The following is a 21,045-nucleotide window of genomic DNA, read 5'->3' on the forward strand; positions in this document are numbered from 1 at the left end:
AGCATAGTTCTTATATGCTTATGGTAACCTGGAAGTTGCAAGTTTGAATAAGATTCCTGGAAACCGTGTTCATATTAGCTGTTCACAGAAATTACGTACCTATATGTGTATTTTGAATAAACGTTGTCTCTTGTATGCATGTATCCCTGGAGTCCTCAAAATAGACTTCAGAACGTAGAGGGATTAAGTTTCGCCACGGTCTCAATTGTCTTTATTTTTAAAAAGAAAGGAAAGAAAAGAAAGAAGGAAAACAAAAAGCTGGAGGTGGGGCGGTACCGAAACGGAAATGTAACGGGAACGAAAGCAACAATGGTGGTAACTGAAACAGAAACAACCAAATAAGGGCCAGTAAAGGAGGTGATAACAGAAACGAAAGATTCCGTTACCTTTCCGTGGTTTCAGTCCCTGACGTGTGGAGACGGTGGCCAAGATTTAAAAAAGGATGGTCTTCGCAAAAGTTTATGCGATTGCTATCCACAGAACAGAATTTTCTGACTGGGAAAAGGGGAAGCAACGTACTCCGAATGTCCTGAAAACCGTCCTGAAAGTATCGTGAAGGACGACCCCAGGACTGACAAAATCAAGTCCCTGGCTGTTGCAATGGCAGTACGGATGATGTCCGATAGTATGTCATTCTGACAACTTGAGATACCTTATGGACATCTGATTCTGCGGTTGGCGGCGTCCTCTAGACGTCCTTAGGATGCGCCTTGGTTGTGTGGCGTGATGTTTTATCCGCCGTTATTTCCTTATATTTCCGATCTGACTTTTCAACTCTGCGTTCGTCTCGATGCAGAAAGCACAAATGAATACAATTCATCGCAATCAACATATACCCGAGAAACGTCATCACGACGTTGGTAGACAGACTGAAACCGAAACAAAATCAGAATGGGAGGGCTGGGTTCCACGAATGGACATTTGTTCGCTGCCTATTGAAAGATGAGAAGGACTGAAGGTCGCATCCCTTTCAGAGACCATCGTAATCCCCTCAAGATCGTGGATTTCGGTCGCGACCTTGTTCGCCTCGAGCTTCCAGCGTAGTTCAACTCTACCAAACTGGTGGCGCTGCCGAACACAATGACGTCATTTGTTTACAAACAGGGAGAGGTCTATTCGTCGAGTACATACTGCCACTCTTTAAAGGGAAACGCGTGCTTTCCTGTCAGTCCGCATGTGGTATAGCTGCCGTTATTTCCTACATTTCCGATTTCACCTTTCAGCTACGCGTTCATCTCGTTGCAAAACGGACAAACAAATATAGTTTATCACAATCAGTCGCACCAGTGGCATGGCCGAGCGGGTTAAGGCGTCCCTCGTGTTGATGGTAGCCGAGGGACGTGCTGAAGACTGGGAAGTGCTGGTTTCGAATCTTGCCACCAGCTGTGCTGTCTGAGGTATTCCGAAGACTTTCCAGACGAATGTCGGCACAGTTCCCCCAGAAGTCGGCCCAGGACGCATACTAACCCCCCACCCCTGTCCCCAACTCCTTCCTGTTGTCCTGTCTCCATCTGCCCACATCTGTGCAAAGCTCATGGCCACAGTTGCTTCGCGGCGCTAACACTGAATTCGAAAAACTCTTAGTGTCCACGGTGCAAATTTTAGATGAAAATGCGTGCTTTTTTTGTCACTCCATGTGTTGTCATGTTATATTAAAACTCTGCGTTCATCTCGATGCAAAACGCACAAACGAATACACTTCTTCACAGTTAGTCGCGTAAACAAAATAAAAGATGAAGGAACAACCACACCAAATGTTAAGTGTTGGAGTTATATTGACCTGCTCTTTCTTAAATTGGTACGCCAGACACTTTGAATTTTTTAGACGTCACCCGTATCGCAATTACTTTATTTGATCGTAATAATGCACATATAGTTTGACAAGTTTGCTCAGTAAATGCGCACTCTTTTCTTTTTTTCAAAACGCACACAAAGCCGGCAATGTGGCGAGGTGAAACGCTGCAGATGCTAATGCTGGCTACGTATCCCAATGCACCTTGCTATAGTTTCCATTTTGCCCTTATAAGTCTTATTTTCCGTTTACACCAAAACACCCGACTCATATACAGAAGCCAAAAGGGCATTACAAACGAAACGAGCAGAGATCGGAACTGAAACTGAACCGGAACCAAGAACCGGAAAAGAAAATCGTTACTTTTTGTCGAACCTGAACCGAATTGAACCCGAACAATTTTTTTGGTTGTCCTGAACCAAACCAGAACTGTACTGAAAAAAAATTTGATACGGTTACCGGCCCGGGAATCTGTTCAGCGGTGAAACAATTGTACTACCGAACGACCTGTTTTTGTTTATTCATTTATTTTTTATACGATGCCAGATGCAAGTAAAAGTTTTTGACTGTAGCGCCAGTTTTTTGCAGGAGCAAAAGAGGGCCCTGACAGTCTTCTGCCAAAAGGCATCCAGCACTAAGCTTTTCGTTTTCAGCAGACGAAAGTGCAATACAGTAAAATATCAGGTAAATAATAAATGTGTCTGATACTTGTCTTGTGCTTTCACCTGGTTGCAAAGTTTCTATCAAAGCTTCTTTGTTTTTACCAGCAATGATTATCTCACATTTTTCTTACAACCACGTACGACTGAGGGTAAGCTCGCATCCATGTAACAAAATTGCTGCCGATGAACCAGTTAAACCAGGACCGAAAAAGTAACGATTCCAATCCCTGTAAATGTCCTGACTGCTACCACTTTTTCTTCTTCCTGAGCCGAACCCGGACCGAACCCACATGAGTCGGTTCTAGCTGATAATTTCGGTTCAGAAGAGCTAAACCTGAACCGAACCAATATGCCTGAACCCAAACCGGACCCCAAAAAATACTGGTTCCGATCCCTGAAAACGAGTGGACAAACAACAAAATCCACGATTTAAATTTTGTGGTCATCGTAGACCCTCCATCCCTCTGCTAAGTCCAATGTGTACAATAAGTACAATCATTCTGTGCACAACTGTTGCATTCTTCAGGAAATACTTGAGAAGGGCTTGCGCTCAATCATCGTACAAATCTCCGTGACACGGATTATACATGATGACAGCGTACATGTTTCTTACCTCAAGCGCAGCAACAGACTAATTGATTAAGGTGACGCTTCACGTTACTAATAACAGCACATCTCACGCAGGAATTGCTCCTCACACCGTCAGACATGTAATTCTTTGTCGAACAATCTTGTTTTCAGTGTTGTAGGCAATAAAATAGGTATCTGTTCTCCAACGAGGAGCATCTTATGGCACGCGTTCAGTGTCCCCCACTGCAGTGAAAGCAGTGATTTCCCCAGAAATTCATAGCTGGGGGGGTGCCGAGCTTTCAAGGGGGGGGGGGGGGTGCTTGGTGAAGGTTCCACTTACGGAATTTTTCTTAGACACGGAAAGAATCGTGGCACAATGATGATATATTTGCACAGCTTTCCCGTTTTATTTGTACATGTTATTACGTTAGAACACAGTACATTAGAATACAGATTCATTATGAACGGCATTTCAACATTAAGATGCATAATCACACGACCAACCAAGAAAAAAGACTAGCACCTTGTCTCACGAAGCTCAATGAATACCTAGCAACCAACGGTGAAAACGTTAGACGAAAAAAGCAGAATACCTTGCTAGACTGAGTTGGGCGCAAATGGGTCTTGATGATCCACATTGAGTTTGCGTCCCCGAACGCATTTTTGCTCGTATATGCGTGCAATATATGCATTGAACAGTCACTTTCAAATGATTTTGGACAAATGCATGGGACGATCATCTGCATGACTGTGGTCCTACAGCCCAAGTTTGACAGTACAGGATGTAATTCGCTGCGCCGGACTCACTGCCAGAACGTGTTGGTGGCCGAGCTGGGTGGGGTCACCTGAGAAATTTCAGGGGGGGTGTTGCAAAAATGCAGGGAGGGTGTACACCCCTTCTAGGGGGGGTGTAGGGAAATCCCTGAGTGAAAGACTAACGGGATATCGAAAAGTTGGCTCAAACGTATTGCATATACAGTAAATCTTGGTTATAGCAGCCCCACATGTAACGAATTTCCGGTTATAATGAACAGAGTTCGAGGTAACTCGTTACTGTAACTAAGTTCCTTTTTTTTTGGTAACTTGTAACTTAACTTGGTGCTTTTGCGCCATGGTAACTTTAAGAGGAACTCGTTCATTTTTCAGGTAACTTTGCCAGAGTAACTTAAGTTAAGTTACAAGTTATTTCTAACTCGCTTTTCACTCACGTCCCCATATTTTCTTGCTTTCTCTCCAGTTCCCTCATGGCATCTTTCGCCATAAAGCGTGATATTCAATCAATGAGATTGAAATTAAGCTGAACCATTGTGCGCCCACAGGGAGCAAGTTCCTTTAAGGGACCGTATCGTAATCCCCTCAAGACCGTGGCCTTCGGGCGCGACCTTGTTCTCTAGCTTCGAGCGTAGTTCAATTCTACCAAATTTGTGGCGCTGTCGAACATTATGACGTCATTTGTTTACAAACCGGGAGAGGTATATTGTTGGACATAAACGAAAACGATTTAAGCGTGTTGCACCTGCGTAATGCTATTTTGTGTCCGAAGTAACTTGTAAGTAACTCGTTCTTTTTTTTAAGTAGCTCAGTATCTGCGAGTTATATTTCAGGCTGAAGAACTTCGTTATTAACTTAGTTACATTTTCACACGGTAACTTAACTCGTAACGAGTTCTTTTTGACGGGTAACTTCTCAATCTATGATAATGAACACTTCGCAAATGACCGTCAACCCAATGTAAGGAGACTCCATTTATAACGAACTTCTGGATATAACGGACAGTTTTCGTGTGACCGTCGAGTTCATTATAAATGAGATTCGCTGTAATTTCTGAGCAAACTATACAACATTTTTTTAGGTCATTATAAACCATCGCCCCAATTATAACCGCAAACCGTGCCACAGCATTTTGCTCTCGAACATATTTACAAGATAAAGGACCTATGACTGTCATTTCCGCATTCTGCTTTTATTAGATGCTTTTATAAATTATTTGTATTTCATATATTTTTATACAAATTTCATTGATACTGTCGAAGTGAGCTCTTAACAGGAGTCAGCAGTCCACGATAGGCAAGCCTGAGCGATGGGCAGAGATACATAAACAAAACAGAACATGATGGCTCAGGCCTGCTTCTCATGCAGTTTATCCACCAGCTGGACTGCATCTACGCCATTCATGTCTATAGTCAGTAGTTGACGGGTAGTATAAAAAGGGATACAGTCAAACTCCTTTATAACGAACCTCGGGAGACCGCGGAAAATCTTCGCTGTAAAGGTAACTTCGTTAAAACGGATGTTTCAAAGAAAAAAATGTCTTAAAATGCTAGCAATCTTGTTCATTGGTAGAATTTCGTTGCTCTGATCAAAACGCGCATCAGACATTCAAACCTATACGATAGACATGGAACCTTATCTGTGTTTTGACTTTTTTACCCCCCCCCCCCCCTCGCAATAATATACCGCGAAACCGTGTGACGAAAACAGCGACCAGAACACGTGGAGGGAACCTATCAGGAAAACTTCTTGCAACATTATTACACGTCACTATCCCGCAAGACGGCTTCGCCTAACGCCTGTGTGCTTTAGGAGAAGCTCGCTTTACGAGCGCGCGACTCGCGGGTGGAAAGCACGTGCTGGGCCTTTCGGATCATCTCGCGAATTTCGGGAGCATAGGTCAAAAACGGTGACGCAAAAGCGTTACGACCGGCCTCTTTCACTGACAGTAATGGAAAATGGGCAGTCACTGTCTATTTTCTTGCCACTAGTTTTTATTTCGGTTTAATTATTTTGATACGAATTTCGGATGATACGAAGTTTTTCCGCTACCCCGTGAGATTCGTATCATCGAGATTCTATACTGTAACGCCGTAGTGACCAGAGTCTAGTGCAGACGAATGTCTCCATGTACAGCACAGACGTTTGTGCATAGAGACTGTTTTCCTCCATTCCCCGAAAGGCAATGACCTCGTACGCTGCGTACAGCCTGCCCACAAGAAGCAGGTCACACTAGAGTGACTCTAGGTCACACAATCGACGGTCCACGAATCCCGACTGCGCCCCACCCACGTGAACAGGTCATCCGGTTGTGCAAGTGCCAGGAGGATGAACACCTGTTCTCTCTCCCCGCCTTTTATGACCCTCGTGGAACCGTCATCTGTGGTGCCGAGAGCGCCACGTCGGAATGAGAAACGCTCTCACGAAGTTCGGAATTCGACATTTACCATCAAAACTTCGTCGTAAAGGTCGCGAATTTCGCCCTACCGACTGCAAGCTCACTTCGTAATTTCGGTACATTCGATATAAAGGAACTCGTTATAAATGTCCGAAGTATACAGTGAACCCTCGTTATTATGACCATGGTCGTTCCCGAAAATTTTGGTCATAATGCGGAATTGTCATATTAACGGGGGGATTTGCAGAGGTTTCACTGCATTGTTCCCTAGGAGTATGGTCGTAAAGCGCGTATGTCAGATTATCGGGGGTCATATTAACGAGGGTTCACTGTATACATTGAATCCTATGGGCGCCTGAGCAGACCGCGAAAAACGTTCGTTAAAACGGTCTTTTCGTCAATAAGGCGTTCGTTGTAAAGGAGTTTGACTGTGTGAGTCAATCACTTGATCAGCAACTGCATAGACATTCTCCGTTTTTTTCTACATAGATATACAGATGTAGCATAGCACCAGCACGGTCCACATCTGTTGCAAAAGCAGGTAAGCAGCAGTTTCTTAAGCCCTGCGAGCATTACGCAAATATTGGGAACAGCGAAAGTATCACAATTCATTGCGGGTCTAATTATATAAACAATGCTGTATGACGGTGCAGCAAGTTGAAAGCGTATTGCTCCTTCTAGCCTCGTACTGTTCGTAAAAGCATCAATGCTTCTTCCTACTTCGAAGCAAAATTTGCTAAAGAATACGCAGGACTTTCTGGAGGCGTTTGAATTGCTTGGTCTGCTCTGGCGCAAGGATATTGAAGATCAAGCTGCGCCGTACAGGACTTCCTGCGGTAATGTACCGCGTGTAAAATGAAATCAAGAAAAAGATGGCTTAAAAGCTATACCACACTTTGGGGCAGTGATTTTCCTAGTACCACCCTGCCCAAACATTGGAGCACCCTCGGAAAAATTTGGGCGAAACAACCAAAAAAGCCCTAAAAACCAGCAGCGGAAACCTCCCCGTTCAAGGACATATGTATATTATACACTGCACAGGGCATTCCAGATTTTAATTAAAAAAAAAAAGCCATGACAGCAGCACAGATGCCAGCCTTGCAGGTTGGTGTTGTGGTCACGAGGACATTTTGTTGGCTACAGCGTGTAGCTGCCTTCCAGTTAAGAAGCTGATTAACAAATATTAGGTGATTAGTCACCTAGTAGTTACATACCCTCTCTGACAGAATGTCTGCCTGGTCATATAATCGACCTGCAAAACCAGCACCTGTGCTGCTTTCATAACCTTTTTTTATTTTAAATCTTAATTAAGAAAACACCCTGTACATTCATATACAGGCTGCTTCATTAGCCATGTAAAAAAAATTATAGAAAAAGCACGTCGCAGAAAAATATGCGATCGATGGCTTTTATCCATAGGGAACATTTGTCGTGTATTACAATTTAATCTTTCAAATTGGAAACCGAGTGAATGCAAAATTCACCTTATTCCACTACAAAATCCATTCTCTATTACAACAATAATAACTGAAAAACAAAAAAGCTAGGTAAAAAGTATATTATCAGGTGCCCTCAGTTCTCCCTCAAAGGGCGACATGAGGAGGGAGAGTAGGACACAGACTTGCCACTTCAGATGCTTGTTCCTGTTGGTTATGGCAGTAAGGTTATGCTTCCAGTTATCCGAGACAACAGTGAAAAGGAAAACCGGAAGAGACAGGTAACCGTTTTCTTCCAACACTTCTTGAGTTCACTTTACGAACAAGTGAGCGAGGCCAATAGTCTACACATTTCAAAGCAACAGTTTTTGCTTTTTTTTTTTAGCAGTTATCACTGTAGTAGGGAATGTATTCTGAAGCAGAATCGTGTAAATATCCGACATACGCTTTCTGTTTCTGGCAACGATTGGTTGACTCGGCAAATGTCGGAGTTCCATTCAACACATTGAGTTTAGCTGAAAGAAATTTGAGAAAATTACTGCAGTAGGTAAGGCCAAAGGTCTCTATTGATAACCGCCGCTGTTTATATATACTTCAGTAGCATGACCTTTTCTTTTTTCTAAGATTGTTCAATGTGCTTACTGAAACATGCTGTAGACATTGATATTGTGTCCAGTTTTCTTGTTGCTATATTGTGAGAATGAGAAACTTTGTGTGCATGAACGTTTGCGTAGTGCCGCAGCACTCTACGTTGAGTTATTTATTTTGCAACTTTGTTTCGTATTAAGTAACATGTGTGGTACAATTTTCTGATTCCATTATCTAATTTCGCATTATGAACTTATTCCATTACCAAACTGAACGTGACTGAGATCTTTGTGATGCAAACGTACATGCTGTATGTCACACTTGGCTGCTGGTTCTTCTGCACTGCAGTGTGACAGCTCCAAGAACAATCTCAAAACACAAATTGTTGTATGAAGTTAAAGCTTCAGTTCGTATAGTGCGAAATATTGATACAGTTCTTAAGTTCGAACTGTTCCAATGCGTACGAATGCCAGTTTGCCACGCATGCGAAATTACGAGACATCTGAAACAGAGTTTCCTAAACCATCAAGCACAGCCTGCCAATCAAGATTTAATGCACACAGGCTTGTACAATTTATTGTAAGAAACAAAAGAACGAGGATATCCAGAAAACACTTGCTCAAAAAAATCCTTATTTATACAAGCTCTTCAGATACTTCCATCCTGATAAGTGTGCCAGAGGTACAGTTCTTTATATTTACTGTTGCAATGAAAGGAAAACGTATGTTGCAGGTATCGTGCTGCCTAATCCTAACGTCCGCACACTTATCCAAAGCAAAAACTCTGAAGCAACCTGAACCGCATTTGCTCAAGATGACCACAGTTGTGCAAAAGCAGAAAGTACCCGGACCTCATCCATTTAGCTGGCCTGGATTTCGAGGCTTCTTAGAAAGCCACGTTTTATAAGTAACGTTTTAGGGAAAATGCCGACTTGTTACGTTTTAGCGAAGGTCGGTTTGGAAAATGACTTTCTTAGCGAAGTGGCCTAAGCTTTGCGATGGCTTCTGTGAACCTGAACTGCATTTGCTCAAGGTGACCACAGTCGTGCCAATGCAGAAAGTACCAAGTCTAGTATATATGTCCTAAAACACTATGTGGTCCACCAAATAGTCTGCTAAAGGTGTCACGAACTGTGATGTCTTCAGGAAATATGTATCAATTTCTGAATAAATCAGTAAGCTCAAAAATATGCTCTTCAAATTTATCTAGAGCAAACATTCAAGGACACACAACATTACTTATAAAGCATTCTCAAGGATTCAGCAGGAGTAATTTCATAGGCATTCTATTGCTCTTTCCCCACTTATACACAAATGGGAGAAGTATGGCAAGCTCGTTTCACATTCTTGTAGCTTTTATATGCAAGCAATAATTTAAAGGCAATATATGTGTTACAAATATCGTTTGAAGCATAGAGCAGAAGTAATACGTATGAATATTGTCCATGAAACAAAGGGACTGACGAGAGCACACCACACGGCGCAGACCATTAGGACACAGAAGGGGAGGGCAGTTAGGGGGGTCACATGAACACCCTGCAGACTCCAACACTAGCGTGCCATTGGTAGCTATGGAGCACGCCTGCTAGAATGAAACAAGATTGGTCTAAATATGAGATCGGTCTAAGTACAAGATCAGCTTGAACGGTATCTCTACAAGCATTTTCAATTCTAGGATACCGTAAAGCACTGGGATACAACACTGTTGCAAAGGTAGTGAAAAGTATTGATAGGCCTAGTTATTGGTTGGTTGCCTAGATATTAGTTGGTGCATTAGTCCAGCAACGGGCAGGTTAAGTAGCAGCTCCAGATCGCTGGGAACGCATTCCTTCTTATTTAACTGTTTCAGTTACTCCAATTCTTGCACGCTGTCTGTGTCTTCTGTGCGTACCATCGTGTCAAGGTTTCTCTTCTTTTCCGTAGCGTAGCGTTCCTGATGCCAGTATGACCGGTATGCCAGTCCAAGCGTGTTGATGATGCCCAGTGATGCCCAGTGTTAATGTTGTTAATGTGTTGTTAATGCGTTAATGATATTTTTACACACTCCTAGAGCTGTTTACGTTTCGAAAAGTTCGGTCACTGGGAGGAGCCCAATATTCACAATAAGAAATGCATCATCCCGCCCTTGCCTTCTCCTGCACCTGCTGCCATCTATACATCGTCGTAGGAGGCTGTCGGCGCCGTCCGCGTTTACACACTTGCATGGGCCATCATTGGCACTAACCTACTTTATTTTGAATTATAAGTATTTGAGACTTTTTTGCTTTCTTTTACTTTAAAATAGTTACTTGCATGCAAAGGTGCAGGATTGAAAGCGGCACAAGCGGAAATAACCACGTTGTGGGACACGAATGTCCAGACACATTTCAGTGAGAGCAGTATGGCACAGTATTTTTTCTGGAATCTGCTATCTACATATTAATGTTTTATTAATATTGATCTACAGTCATGTCTCGATTATCCGGATAACGAATTCCCGTATGCCCGAACCAAGCACCCTTACGGGGCAACCCGAAAAATTTGGGAGACCTTTTTGTAGCTCCAGAGAGGGAAACAAGGAAAAGATTGTTACCTCCGATATTCATGCGAAGTTAGCTGCTTGAGATTAGTACGCGTGTGTGTGACAGAATTTTGGTCACAGCCATGGCACACGCTGCATCACTCTGCTGTTGAAAGAAGGGTAATGGCTCGGAAAGCTGGTCCCGCGCACATGTTTTTGTCTTTTTGCAAATGTCTTTGACATAGGCGATAAGACAGGCGATGCTTTCGGACAGCCCTGACACTGACGTTCGCAAAATGCTCGGGTGAAATGCGAGCCTTTTCTGGAACAACGCGAGCACAGCCCATGCCGTGGGACAAAGGCCGTTGACACGTTTGCGGATAAGTGAATCAGAATGACGCAGGTTCTGGAACATTGGTCCCGGCACTTGCTGCCAGGATACGGATGACAAATTCCAGATAGCCAGGACAAAATCCAGTGGTAGCAGGTTCGTTCCCGGTAGTATAGTTTTCCGGATACCTGAACTCCGGATAAGCGAGACATGACTGTATATTACATACCGTCCATTTCGGGAGGATTGAGCCGAAATTATTGTACGGATTAGATGTATTAGCCACAATAGGACGTCCAAACTCCTGGAAACATAAACACCTTCTGTTCACTCTTCCATCGAGAAAGGGAGCGCCGAGACACATCTACAGCAGTGATTTATCCTGACCCCCTTCTACACCACCCTAACAACACCCCCCCCCCCCCCCCCCCCCAAAATCTGCAGGAGACCCAACCTTTGTGAGACTGCACAATATTTTGTCAAAAGCATGTAAAGACACCTCCTTGCGGAGCTCAACCAACACCATCTAGATACAGAAAGGCAGTGCGCTTGTCGGCGTGACATAACAATTAAGAGTCAGCCAATGAGGACCGTGTTTTCAACGGCCGTAGCCAATCACGAACGCGCTTTCAGCGGTCGTAGACACGAGGACGAGCCACCGTCGTCTGCGAGTTCTGATTGAACCATCCCTGCGTACTAAATGGGAAAACTTGGAAATAAAGCGCAAAAAGGTCTCAATGTTTGCCAAAACTGGTTTTCTGGAAAGCGTCTTGCACTTTTTGTATAAATATTTGGGTCTGCAGGTTCCAGGTGAGCTGCAATCATTTGCGAGATCTTGAGTTTGCGGAATGGTGAATCGCAGTAGCGGACGAACCCTGACTCCTAACGGCCACTTAGCAAAGGACGGAGAGGAGGCAATGAGAAGACTTTCTGTATCTATACCTGCCAATTTGGGAACATCCAAAATAGGGAGATTTCAAAAGCTTGGGGGGGGGGGGGGGAAGGGGGGAGAGAGAAAGCCGATGTTGGGTGGCTTTTATTTGCCTATATAACAGGAGCACACTTCACCCCAGCAGGCTCATCGGGCACAAGTTTTGCAGCAACAGACTTTTCCCTCTCCAAGAAACTATATGTGTGTCAAGCTGTGGCAGGGCTATGGCACTTTCTCAAAAGAACGTGAGGACACAAAACTATGTCTCTGTTCTCTTTGTGAGGTCGAGGTTCTCTTTGCGAGGTACGCAAGGTTGAAACAGCTAGTGCAAAGGCACCTTTGTTGCCCAAAAATGTGGAGGAAATGCCCGTAAACTAGAAGTGCTAGAACTAGAACCATGACCAGAACCCCTGAACTACGTAACACAGAGGCTCCGGGAAGCGGCAGCGATGGCGATGGAAATTGGGCTGTTATTAGATTGATGTTTTCGTCTATGTGCCCAAGGAAACAGCAGGCGTTTGAGATATAGAGAGGGAAACTGCATTTTCCGGGAGATTTGCTTCTCGGCTGTACAATCGTACAAACCGGTCCGAATCTGGGAGTCTCCCGGATGAATCGGGAGAGTTTGCAGGTATGTGTATCTAGGTAGCGTTACCTCCCCCCACCTCACCCCCAAGGACGAAATTCTGGGTAAACCACTGCGTCTATGGACCCACTGAAACATCCTTTTCCGCTTGTTGCGACTGTTTGACTTCTGTAGGGCTAAAAGCGTTGAAACCACGAACACATGACGAGACATATACAGACGACACGTAGAGCTTACTGTCAACAACTGAAATGGAATGTGTGTGCGTGTGTGTAAGCAAACAAACTGTTGACACTGAGTGCTCTGTTGCGGTCGTGGTTCTAGTTCTCTTAGCCCTATGGAAATCAATGGGCTGCCTAGGAAACACCACCGGCATACGTATTGTTCTCGTGGCTCTGAAAGACTGTTTGGTGTATGCATTGGAGTACGAGAGACAGAGCACATCTAGTGCATTTGGGTGGAGCTGCTACTTAATGTGCCCTGTTTACTGGAGGTGTTTGGTCAGTATTGCGATTTTTTTTGTGCCCAGTGTCCGAGAACTGGCACTCGATACTCAGTGTGCAAATACGAGCCCCTCATTTAACACAAAGTTACAACACAAACAAGAGGGTGCACAGGTGCAACAAATAACGACCTGAGCTTGGGGAAACCACAACAGATAAGACGCGTGACACAGGTCCTCTGTGTCATGTTTCTTGTTTGTCCTAATTTTCTCAATGGGGAATGTTGTCTACTGTGGCTACTTCAATTGCGGCTGGTACGCCCACGTTCAACGGCTGCAGAGAAACATTGGACTCACGCCTTCCGAGCAGCCGGACCCTTTGCCATCGCCTGCGGCTTGCTGTACAGGAAGATCGAAGCCATCACTAGTGCAGCTCCGGCACCAAACTTCCAAGTCAGCTGAAACTCGAAGGCGTACATGGATACTATACAGGAAACGACAATGGCCAGGGATGTCGCAAAACCCTTCAGGATGTTGTCCGCATATTTCACCACTACGGCTACCAGGAGCCCACCTACGGCGTTGAGGAGAATTACGCTCCAAATCAAGGGTCCGTAACCGAAGAAGAACCCTTTCTCCCGGACGTCGTCCGCGTCGCTGAGGAACGTCGTCAGGAGACCAAACGGCACGGCAAACGTGCTCAGCTGGACATTCCGCATCCAGACCGAGATGTCACTCCCTTTGAGGATGCGCTCAAAGTACACCCCTGCAAAGCCAGAGAGACAGCAGGCAACCACAATGGCTACGAAGCCAAATAGAGGGCGCTGCTCGCGACCAGACGGATTGGTTGATGGGGCATCGATCTGGGCCACTTGAACCAAGGCCACTCCGGAGAAGAGCACAAAAAGCGCCACCCACTGAACTGGGCTGATCTTCTTGTTGAGGAGGACCAGGGAGAAGATGGCTGTTGTCAAGATCTTCAACTGGTATGTCACCTGCGTGTATACGAGCAACAAAATGTGAGGACAAATTTCATTTGCATTCTGCTACATCACCCAGTGTATACAGGGTGTTTCAGTTAAATCCCCGGGCTAAATAATTCGCGAACGGGTGCACCAATCCACGAGCTTTCTTTTTTACAAGTGTCTGTCCGATACCACCTACAAGCTGCACACCGTGTGAATGAGTGGGAGGCGCTCATTATTAAAATAAAAGTGCAAATGAGTTTCGTAAAAAAGCGTAACTTCTAAAGCAGGGCGCTGTCGGCATTAAAATGGGTACTACCCCTTTTGGGACCTTCAGTGGACACCTTTTAGAGAAAAATCTGCCACCGAAGCGGGTCATTTGTTGCAGTAATTAATTGGTTTCGGTTTACGTATTTTTGTCGCGTCTTGTCGCTGCGAAGCGCAAAAGGACGCTCTTTCACTCCCTTATCCATCAATGAATTACGTCCTTACACCAATGAGTCACACCAATGAAATGCGCCCTTTTGCGCTTCGCCGCGACCAGCCGCAAAAAAATATACGTAAACCGAAACCAATTAATTACTGCAACAAATGACCCGCTTCGGTGGCATATTTTTCTCTAAAAGGTGTCCACTGAAGGTCCCAAAAGGGGTAGTACCCATTTTAATGCCGACAGCGCCCTGCTTTAGAAGTTACGCTTTTTTACGAAACTCATTTGCATTTTTATTTTAATAATGAGCGCCTCCCATTCATTCACACGGTATGCAGCTTGTAGGTGGTATCGGACAGATACTTGTAAAAAAGAAAGCTCGTGGATTGGTGCACCCGTTCGCGAATTATTTAGCCCGGGGATTTAACTGAAACACCCGGTATAACGATGCTGCAGTATCATAACATAAAGAGTCACATTGATTGTGTGTGTGTCTGTTTATTTTTTCTTACTTTCCGCACACACTTTTACAATGTGAAATGCCTCGGTACCTCAACTGGCCGTCAGCAACGAGGTCACTACCAGGTTTGTTGATGATTTAAATCATTTGGGATGTACAGGCTTCTGACAAACGTTTACGGAACTCTGGGGTGTCTCATTTCACCACCGCGTGGACAGCCTAGCAGCAAACAGAAGCGGACACACATACTTAGAGTTGGATAGAAGAGCCGGTCCCCCGTTTTTTACTCAGTCACTTCCTGACAGCTGACAGGAGGTCACCCTGATGAAGCAGCACACCAGTGCTATGTTCCGTAAACCTTTGTCCCAACCTGTATGTCTATTTCGCACTATAAATTCATGGAGGAGGCACAAGGCAGAAATCTAGGGGCTCTAGGCAAGAGTGTACTAGCACATGTTGTTCCCCACTTATTGTTGGTATGACCATCATCATTTCTCTAATTCCAGATACTGTATAAGTGGTTAAACTCGCGGGCTCAATAATTTGCGAGTTTGTGAGGAGCCAGGATCAGGTAATTATTCTTTCTAGAAACTATATTCTAGAAACTTACCTGGCAGGTGGCAGCATCTAAATGAGTGGCACCGACGTAGAGAAGGTTATTTTGAATATTGTAGACGAGAGAAGGAACAGCAACCTATAAATAAACAATTGCCTGATTGTACCATCACCGTAACAGCAGCTCCAAATTTATTAACTACATGAAATCGGAACCCACTATCATTAGCTTCGTAAGAGTGTTCCACATCTTCAAGTTAGTGGTATACATTTTTTTTTTATTAAATCCGAATGGTGCGTTCACTCTTAAAGAAACCTAAGTATATCCATATGTTTGCCTGTTCGATCATCGAGCCAAGGCTCTAGTGCATTACCTGATGGTTTCACCGTAACTCATGTTATCTGGAGCTCGTGTTGTGGACATATATGTTATCATTGTCCCAGGCCCCCGCAACGTAAAACAAAATTAATAATAATTGAAGCACAACACTAGCTTAATGGAACAACCTAGCAGCTTTACTGTGACATTTTGTTGCCCATATGGTAGAAACTGTGGTATAGTACTATATGGTACTAAACTAATGCTACTAATTAAACTATTAAACTAATGCTACTAAACTATATGGTAGAAACGGACCAAACCGGACGTAAGAAGGCTATCCATCTGAAGGAACACCAACATAATAATAACAATAATAATTGGGGGTTTACGTCGCGAGACAACTGAGATCATGAGCGACACCACAGCGGTCGGTCTGTGGATTGCTTTTGCCCACCTGAGGGTTCTTTAACGTGCGATGAAAGCTCATCACACGGCACCCCGTATTTAACATCCCTCGCGGAAGACGGCGTGTCTAAGCAACTTGTACCCTGCCACCAAGTTGCTGGCGTCCTCGGCCGGGTTGGAACACCAACAGCAGCTTGCAAACCCCCCCCCCCCCCCCCATCCTTCTTCCCATGCTTCTTTCCATCAGATGGCGAAACGGTCGAACGCGGCGTTACAGAGTACAACTCTGCATTCACTTCCACTTGTTCACTTGGTTTCGATGTCGTCTGCAACGCCGCGTCAGGCCGTTTCACCATCTGTCGGAAAGGAGCTGAAACACAGGTATAGCCGATTAGGCAGTGGCGGTTTTCTAATTTTCACGATTTATCCACAAAGAAACGTGCCAAATGGCAGTACCGATATAAGATTTTGGGGCAAAATACGTCCTCGAACATCTACTTTACCCTGAATATATATGCCTCAACACGATTGAACTGTATTAAAGACGCCACCTTTAGGGTGTCGAGCGGCTGTAGCAGCACAGTACGGTGCAGCGCGGCCAGCCACTTGGAGGTGGTGCCCTCGTCAGCACGGACCATGGCCAGGCAGGTGACTAGCTTGATGAGCTCTGCCATTACGACGGCGGTACTCGCGATGAACAGGTCCTTCTGGGTTCGAGCCATGCGCATCGTCAAGTTGAGCGCAGCATTCTGCGCGGTCAGCGTCACCAATGACGCATACTTGAGTGTCTGTTGGGTACCTGAAAAGGGGGACAACACGTCATTATGATGCAAAACGCCTGAGCACCGCAAAAAGATTGACACCAAATTGGTGTTGATTTCACGCATCATACGAGCGAGGAGTCTCTCGCTTCTGTCAAGCTTGGAACAACTTTCTCCGCTTACCGGACTTGATTTGGTCCGTCACCATAGTATCGGGTAAGGAGAGGGTGATCTCCTTCTTGGCATTTGCCATAACGATATTTTACTATAGGCCACACGTAACTGTCAGTTTGGCCCTTTCTGCCACAATTCCAATGGGACTTGCGTGTGTCTTTGGAGGCGTGTCCACCTATGGGCCCTGAATAGATATGGCTAGGAGTGGAAACAGGTATCCAACGCACTGACACATTGGCAGCGTCGGGGTGGAATGCTTCACGAAACGTCCACTCCGGTATCACGTCGCACACATATTCCACATCAGCAGGAAGGGAATGAAACAGCGAGGATCACAACGCAACACTCCACGTGTACAACATCTGCCGAACCATTGCCGAACAAAACACAAGCCGGGAAGAGTAAAGAAATAACAAGAACTACAACTCGTTATCGCGATGGCGATTTGAAGTCATCTGTTACATCAGAAAAACGCAAATGCGTGCGCGGAAACTACTTTCGCTGAGACAAGCTCACGTCCAGTATAAGGAAAGTAGAAAAAACGATCTATAGTGCACTGGTGGTTGACAGCGCGTGTAAAAGCTGAATAGGTTAGTAAAGCTGGTTATAGGTCCGTACGGACATGTTACGTTAGCACGTTGGCAACTATGCTGGCAAGTCGTTGGCTAGAGTTCTCTATCCTATCCAAGCTAAAGCTAATCCAGAGGAAGTCAGATTAAGCAGTGCGAGTGCGTTTTTTTTTTTTTTTTTTGCGCAAAAGCACGACTTTTTATACCAATCGAATTTTTGAGCAGATTGCCATGGGCATCCGGTAGCATAGTGTACTTTCTATTTTCACTAATCGTGCACACCCTATTACATATGCTGCTCTGGTACTGGACGTTATTTTCACGGCCTAGATCACTTGGGGTATGACAAAATCGCGTGCAAGGAAGCCTACAACTGCCAAAAGGACGACCTCAACATGAACATGGATGAACGCAACGGCTGCGAGGAGGAAATACGAAATACATCGCGCACCTGGGTTGCCGTTTTGTTCAGTTTCGGTTTCGAATTTGTTTGGCAATGCGGCTCAATCCGCTTTGTAAATCGTAGGCTGCGTTCCAATACCTCGCGCCCGCGAAGCCGCCTGACTAGGCAGCTGAGTAGACCCCTTTGCTTGTCACTATTGGAACAGGCTTGCTCACGCAAGAAATGCGTACGGCGCAAGCGCAGCAGGACTCGAATGCGCTAAGTTTGCAGGACATCGTGCATAAACTGTCACCTTCACAACTAAACATGTGTTGCAACTCTCTACGCAGTTTTAAAAAACATACCACTATGTGCAACTTTACATTTAAAGCCAGCAGAAACAGCGGGCACGCTGGTACCGTCAACGCGCGTCTCCATCCCGGCTGTCAGGTGGTCAGGCGTATAACTATAGACTGCATCGATGCGCACTAGGCGGTAGCCGACTGAATAGCGGACTTTGCCAATTTGGAACCAGACTTAACATGGCGGCACTTCCAGTTAGACCGCTAGGCAGTCGACTAACCGGGGTATTGGAACGCAGCCCTAGTTCGCTGTCACAACCATGCTCACAACGCACATAACGTCTGAAACCATTTCGCGAAACGGAAACCGCCTAAATTTATTTCGTTTCAGTTTCGGTTTCGTTCAACGCCAGACAAAAAAAAAATTTTTTTCCCCGTTCAGTGAAGAATACAGTTTTTAGCGATTTTTGGTTCGGGTTCAGTTTCGGTTCCGATCCCTACACATCCCTACAATTACAGTACCTATGACTGTCATTTCCACATTGTGTTTATTCAATAAATATGTGCTTGATACTTATGAAGTGAGTTCTTAACAGTGGTCAAACTGTTGTCTAAATAAGTATATTATGCGAGTCCATCACTTGATCAGTGGCTGCATGTTCGTTCTTTTGTTTTTCCTACATATAGCCATGTCGATGTAGCATACTGCCAGCACGGACCACGTCTGTTGCACAAGCAGTGAAGCAGTGGTTTTGTAGACCTATAGCGACCACACCACCACCACCACCACCACCATTAGGCGCAGCGTAAGTGTCACAATTCACTGCGGTTCTCATCATAATGCAGTTTCACGCGCATTGCTCTTGTTGGCATCGTACTGTTTGTAACGTCATCAATGCTTCTTCCATCCCCCAGAGCAAAGTTTGCGAAAGAATACACAGGGTTTCCTGGGGCAACGTGCCGGCTGTATAATGGAATCAAGAAGAAGAGCGCTTGAAAGCTGTACCACACCTTGGGGTAGGGATCTTCCCAGTACCACCCCACCCAAACGTTGCAGCACCGCCTCAAAATTATGGCCAAAAATTTTAAAGCAACTGAATTAGAAAAAGCACACCAGGCAAAAATATGCTATCAACAGCATTTATCGCTAGGAAACTTTTGTCGCGTATTGAGATTTGATCTCTCGAATTGAGTTCCAAAATTTGCCGAGTCAACTTTTTTTTTTTCTCTCTCTCTCTCTCGTAGAAACAGGGAATTCATGCGAGGTATAACCCATTCCACTACAAAATGCATTCCCTATTACAATAGTAATACAGTAAAACCCGCAGATAACGATATCGCGTATAACGATATCCCTCGTAAAACGATGGTTCATGATTTTACCGTCAAAATATACATTTTTTCGATGGAGGAAACGACCCGCGTATAGCGACGGAGACCGCGGTTCCGAGTACTCATATAACGATGTTGGGCGCTGTCCCGTGCGCGTAACCTCGATGCGATTTTCGCCGCGATAAGTTACAGTAGAATCTTGATGATAGGAATCTCACGAAGTAGCGGAAAAAAAATCGTATCAAAAGAATTAGACCAAAATAATTGAGGCAAACGACCAAAAATGTACCGAAAATTGAGGCAAGCAAACAGACAGCGACTGTTCATTTTCCAATACTGTCAGTGAAAGAGCTCGCCGTTGTCGGCCTCACAGAGGTGGGCAACGTCACGACTGACACCCTGGGGGAATGTGCGTCCTGGGCCGACTTCTAAGGGAACTGTGCCGACATATGTCTGAAAACGTCTGAGGAAAACCCAGGAAAAACCCCAGACAGCGCAGCCGGCACCGGGATTCGAACCCGGGTACCTCCCAGTCTCGACGTGAGCTGGTGAGTGAGGTCGGTGGTAACGCTTTTGTGTCTCCGTATTTGGTCAATGCTGCTCGAATTCGCGAGATTATTCAAAAGGCCTAGCACGTGCTTTCCACCCGCGAGTCGCGCGACAGTGTTCTAAAGCGAGCTTCTCCTAAGGCACGCATGCTTTAGGTGAAGCCGACTTGCGGAATGGTGACGTGTAGTGTTTCCAGAAGTTGTCCTGCTATGTTCCCTGGTTTTCTCCACGATCCTCCAGTTCTGATCGCTGTTTTCCCAAGCCAGTGCGATGTCACACAGCTTCGCGTTTTTTTTTTTTCTTTTTTTAGCATCTTTCTTTTTCTTTTGCATTGCTATACGCGCGACTTTTCGGGGCCGCGATATTTACGTCAGCCCTCGTTTAACGATGTACCCCGTATAACGATGGAATTCGCGATTACCGTCAATATCGTTATACGCAGGTTTCACTGGGCTGTTGGTGGGAAGAAAGTTGCAAAAAATAGTCATTTCGAGCAACGTAAATTATCGGGTTCCCTCAGTTCTCTCTGTGAGACGAGGAGATGGACTTGCCCCGTCAGGTTCCTATTCCTGTTGGTAATGGCAGCAAGGTTATGCTGGCAGTTATCCGAGGCAACAGCGAAAAGGAAAACCGGAAGAGGAGGGTAACCCTTTTTCTTTCGATGCTTCTCCTGTTTACTCTACGAAGCTCAGTGTGGCCAACAGCCTACATAACTCAAATCACTGGTTTGCAACTGTTTTCAGCAGTTACCACTGCAGTATGTTTTTATGCACTGTAGCGTGCCACAAATTATGTGATGAAATCTTACGCACCGTTCATACAGTGCAAAATGT

The 21,045-nt window shown here is 45.0% G+C and overlaps 1 protein-coding gene across 1 annotated transcript; it reads right to left on the reverse strand.

The window, feature by feature from the left end:
- Nucleotides 1-8,747: 8,747 nt before the first annotated feature.
- On the reverse strand, nucleotides 8,748-17,506 carry LOC135366388 (UDP-galactose translocator-like). Its single transcript, XM_064599069.1, has 5 exons — nucleotides 17,088-17,506; nucleotides 16,695-16,942; nucleotides 15,472-15,555; nucleotides 13,364-14,001; nucleotides 8,748-9,798 (listed from the first exon to the last, which is right to left on the reverse strand). Exons 1-5 carry the CDS (start codon nucleotides 17,155-17,157, stop codon nucleotides 9,786-9,788), a joined length of 1,053 nt encoding a protein of 350 aa, XP_064455139.1. The 5' UTR covers nucleotides 17,158-17,506; the 3' UTR covers nucleotides 8,748-9,785.
- Between the last annotated feature and the right edge of the window lie 3,539 nt (nucleotides 17,507-21,045).

Source organism: Ornithodoros turicata, chromosome 8, assembly GCF_037126465.1.
Source record: "Ornithodoros turicata isolate Travis chromosome 8, ASM3712646v1, whole genome shotgun sequence".
NCBI lineage: Eukaryota > Metazoa > Arthropoda > Arachnida > Ixodida > Argasidae > Ornithodoros > Ornithodoros turicata.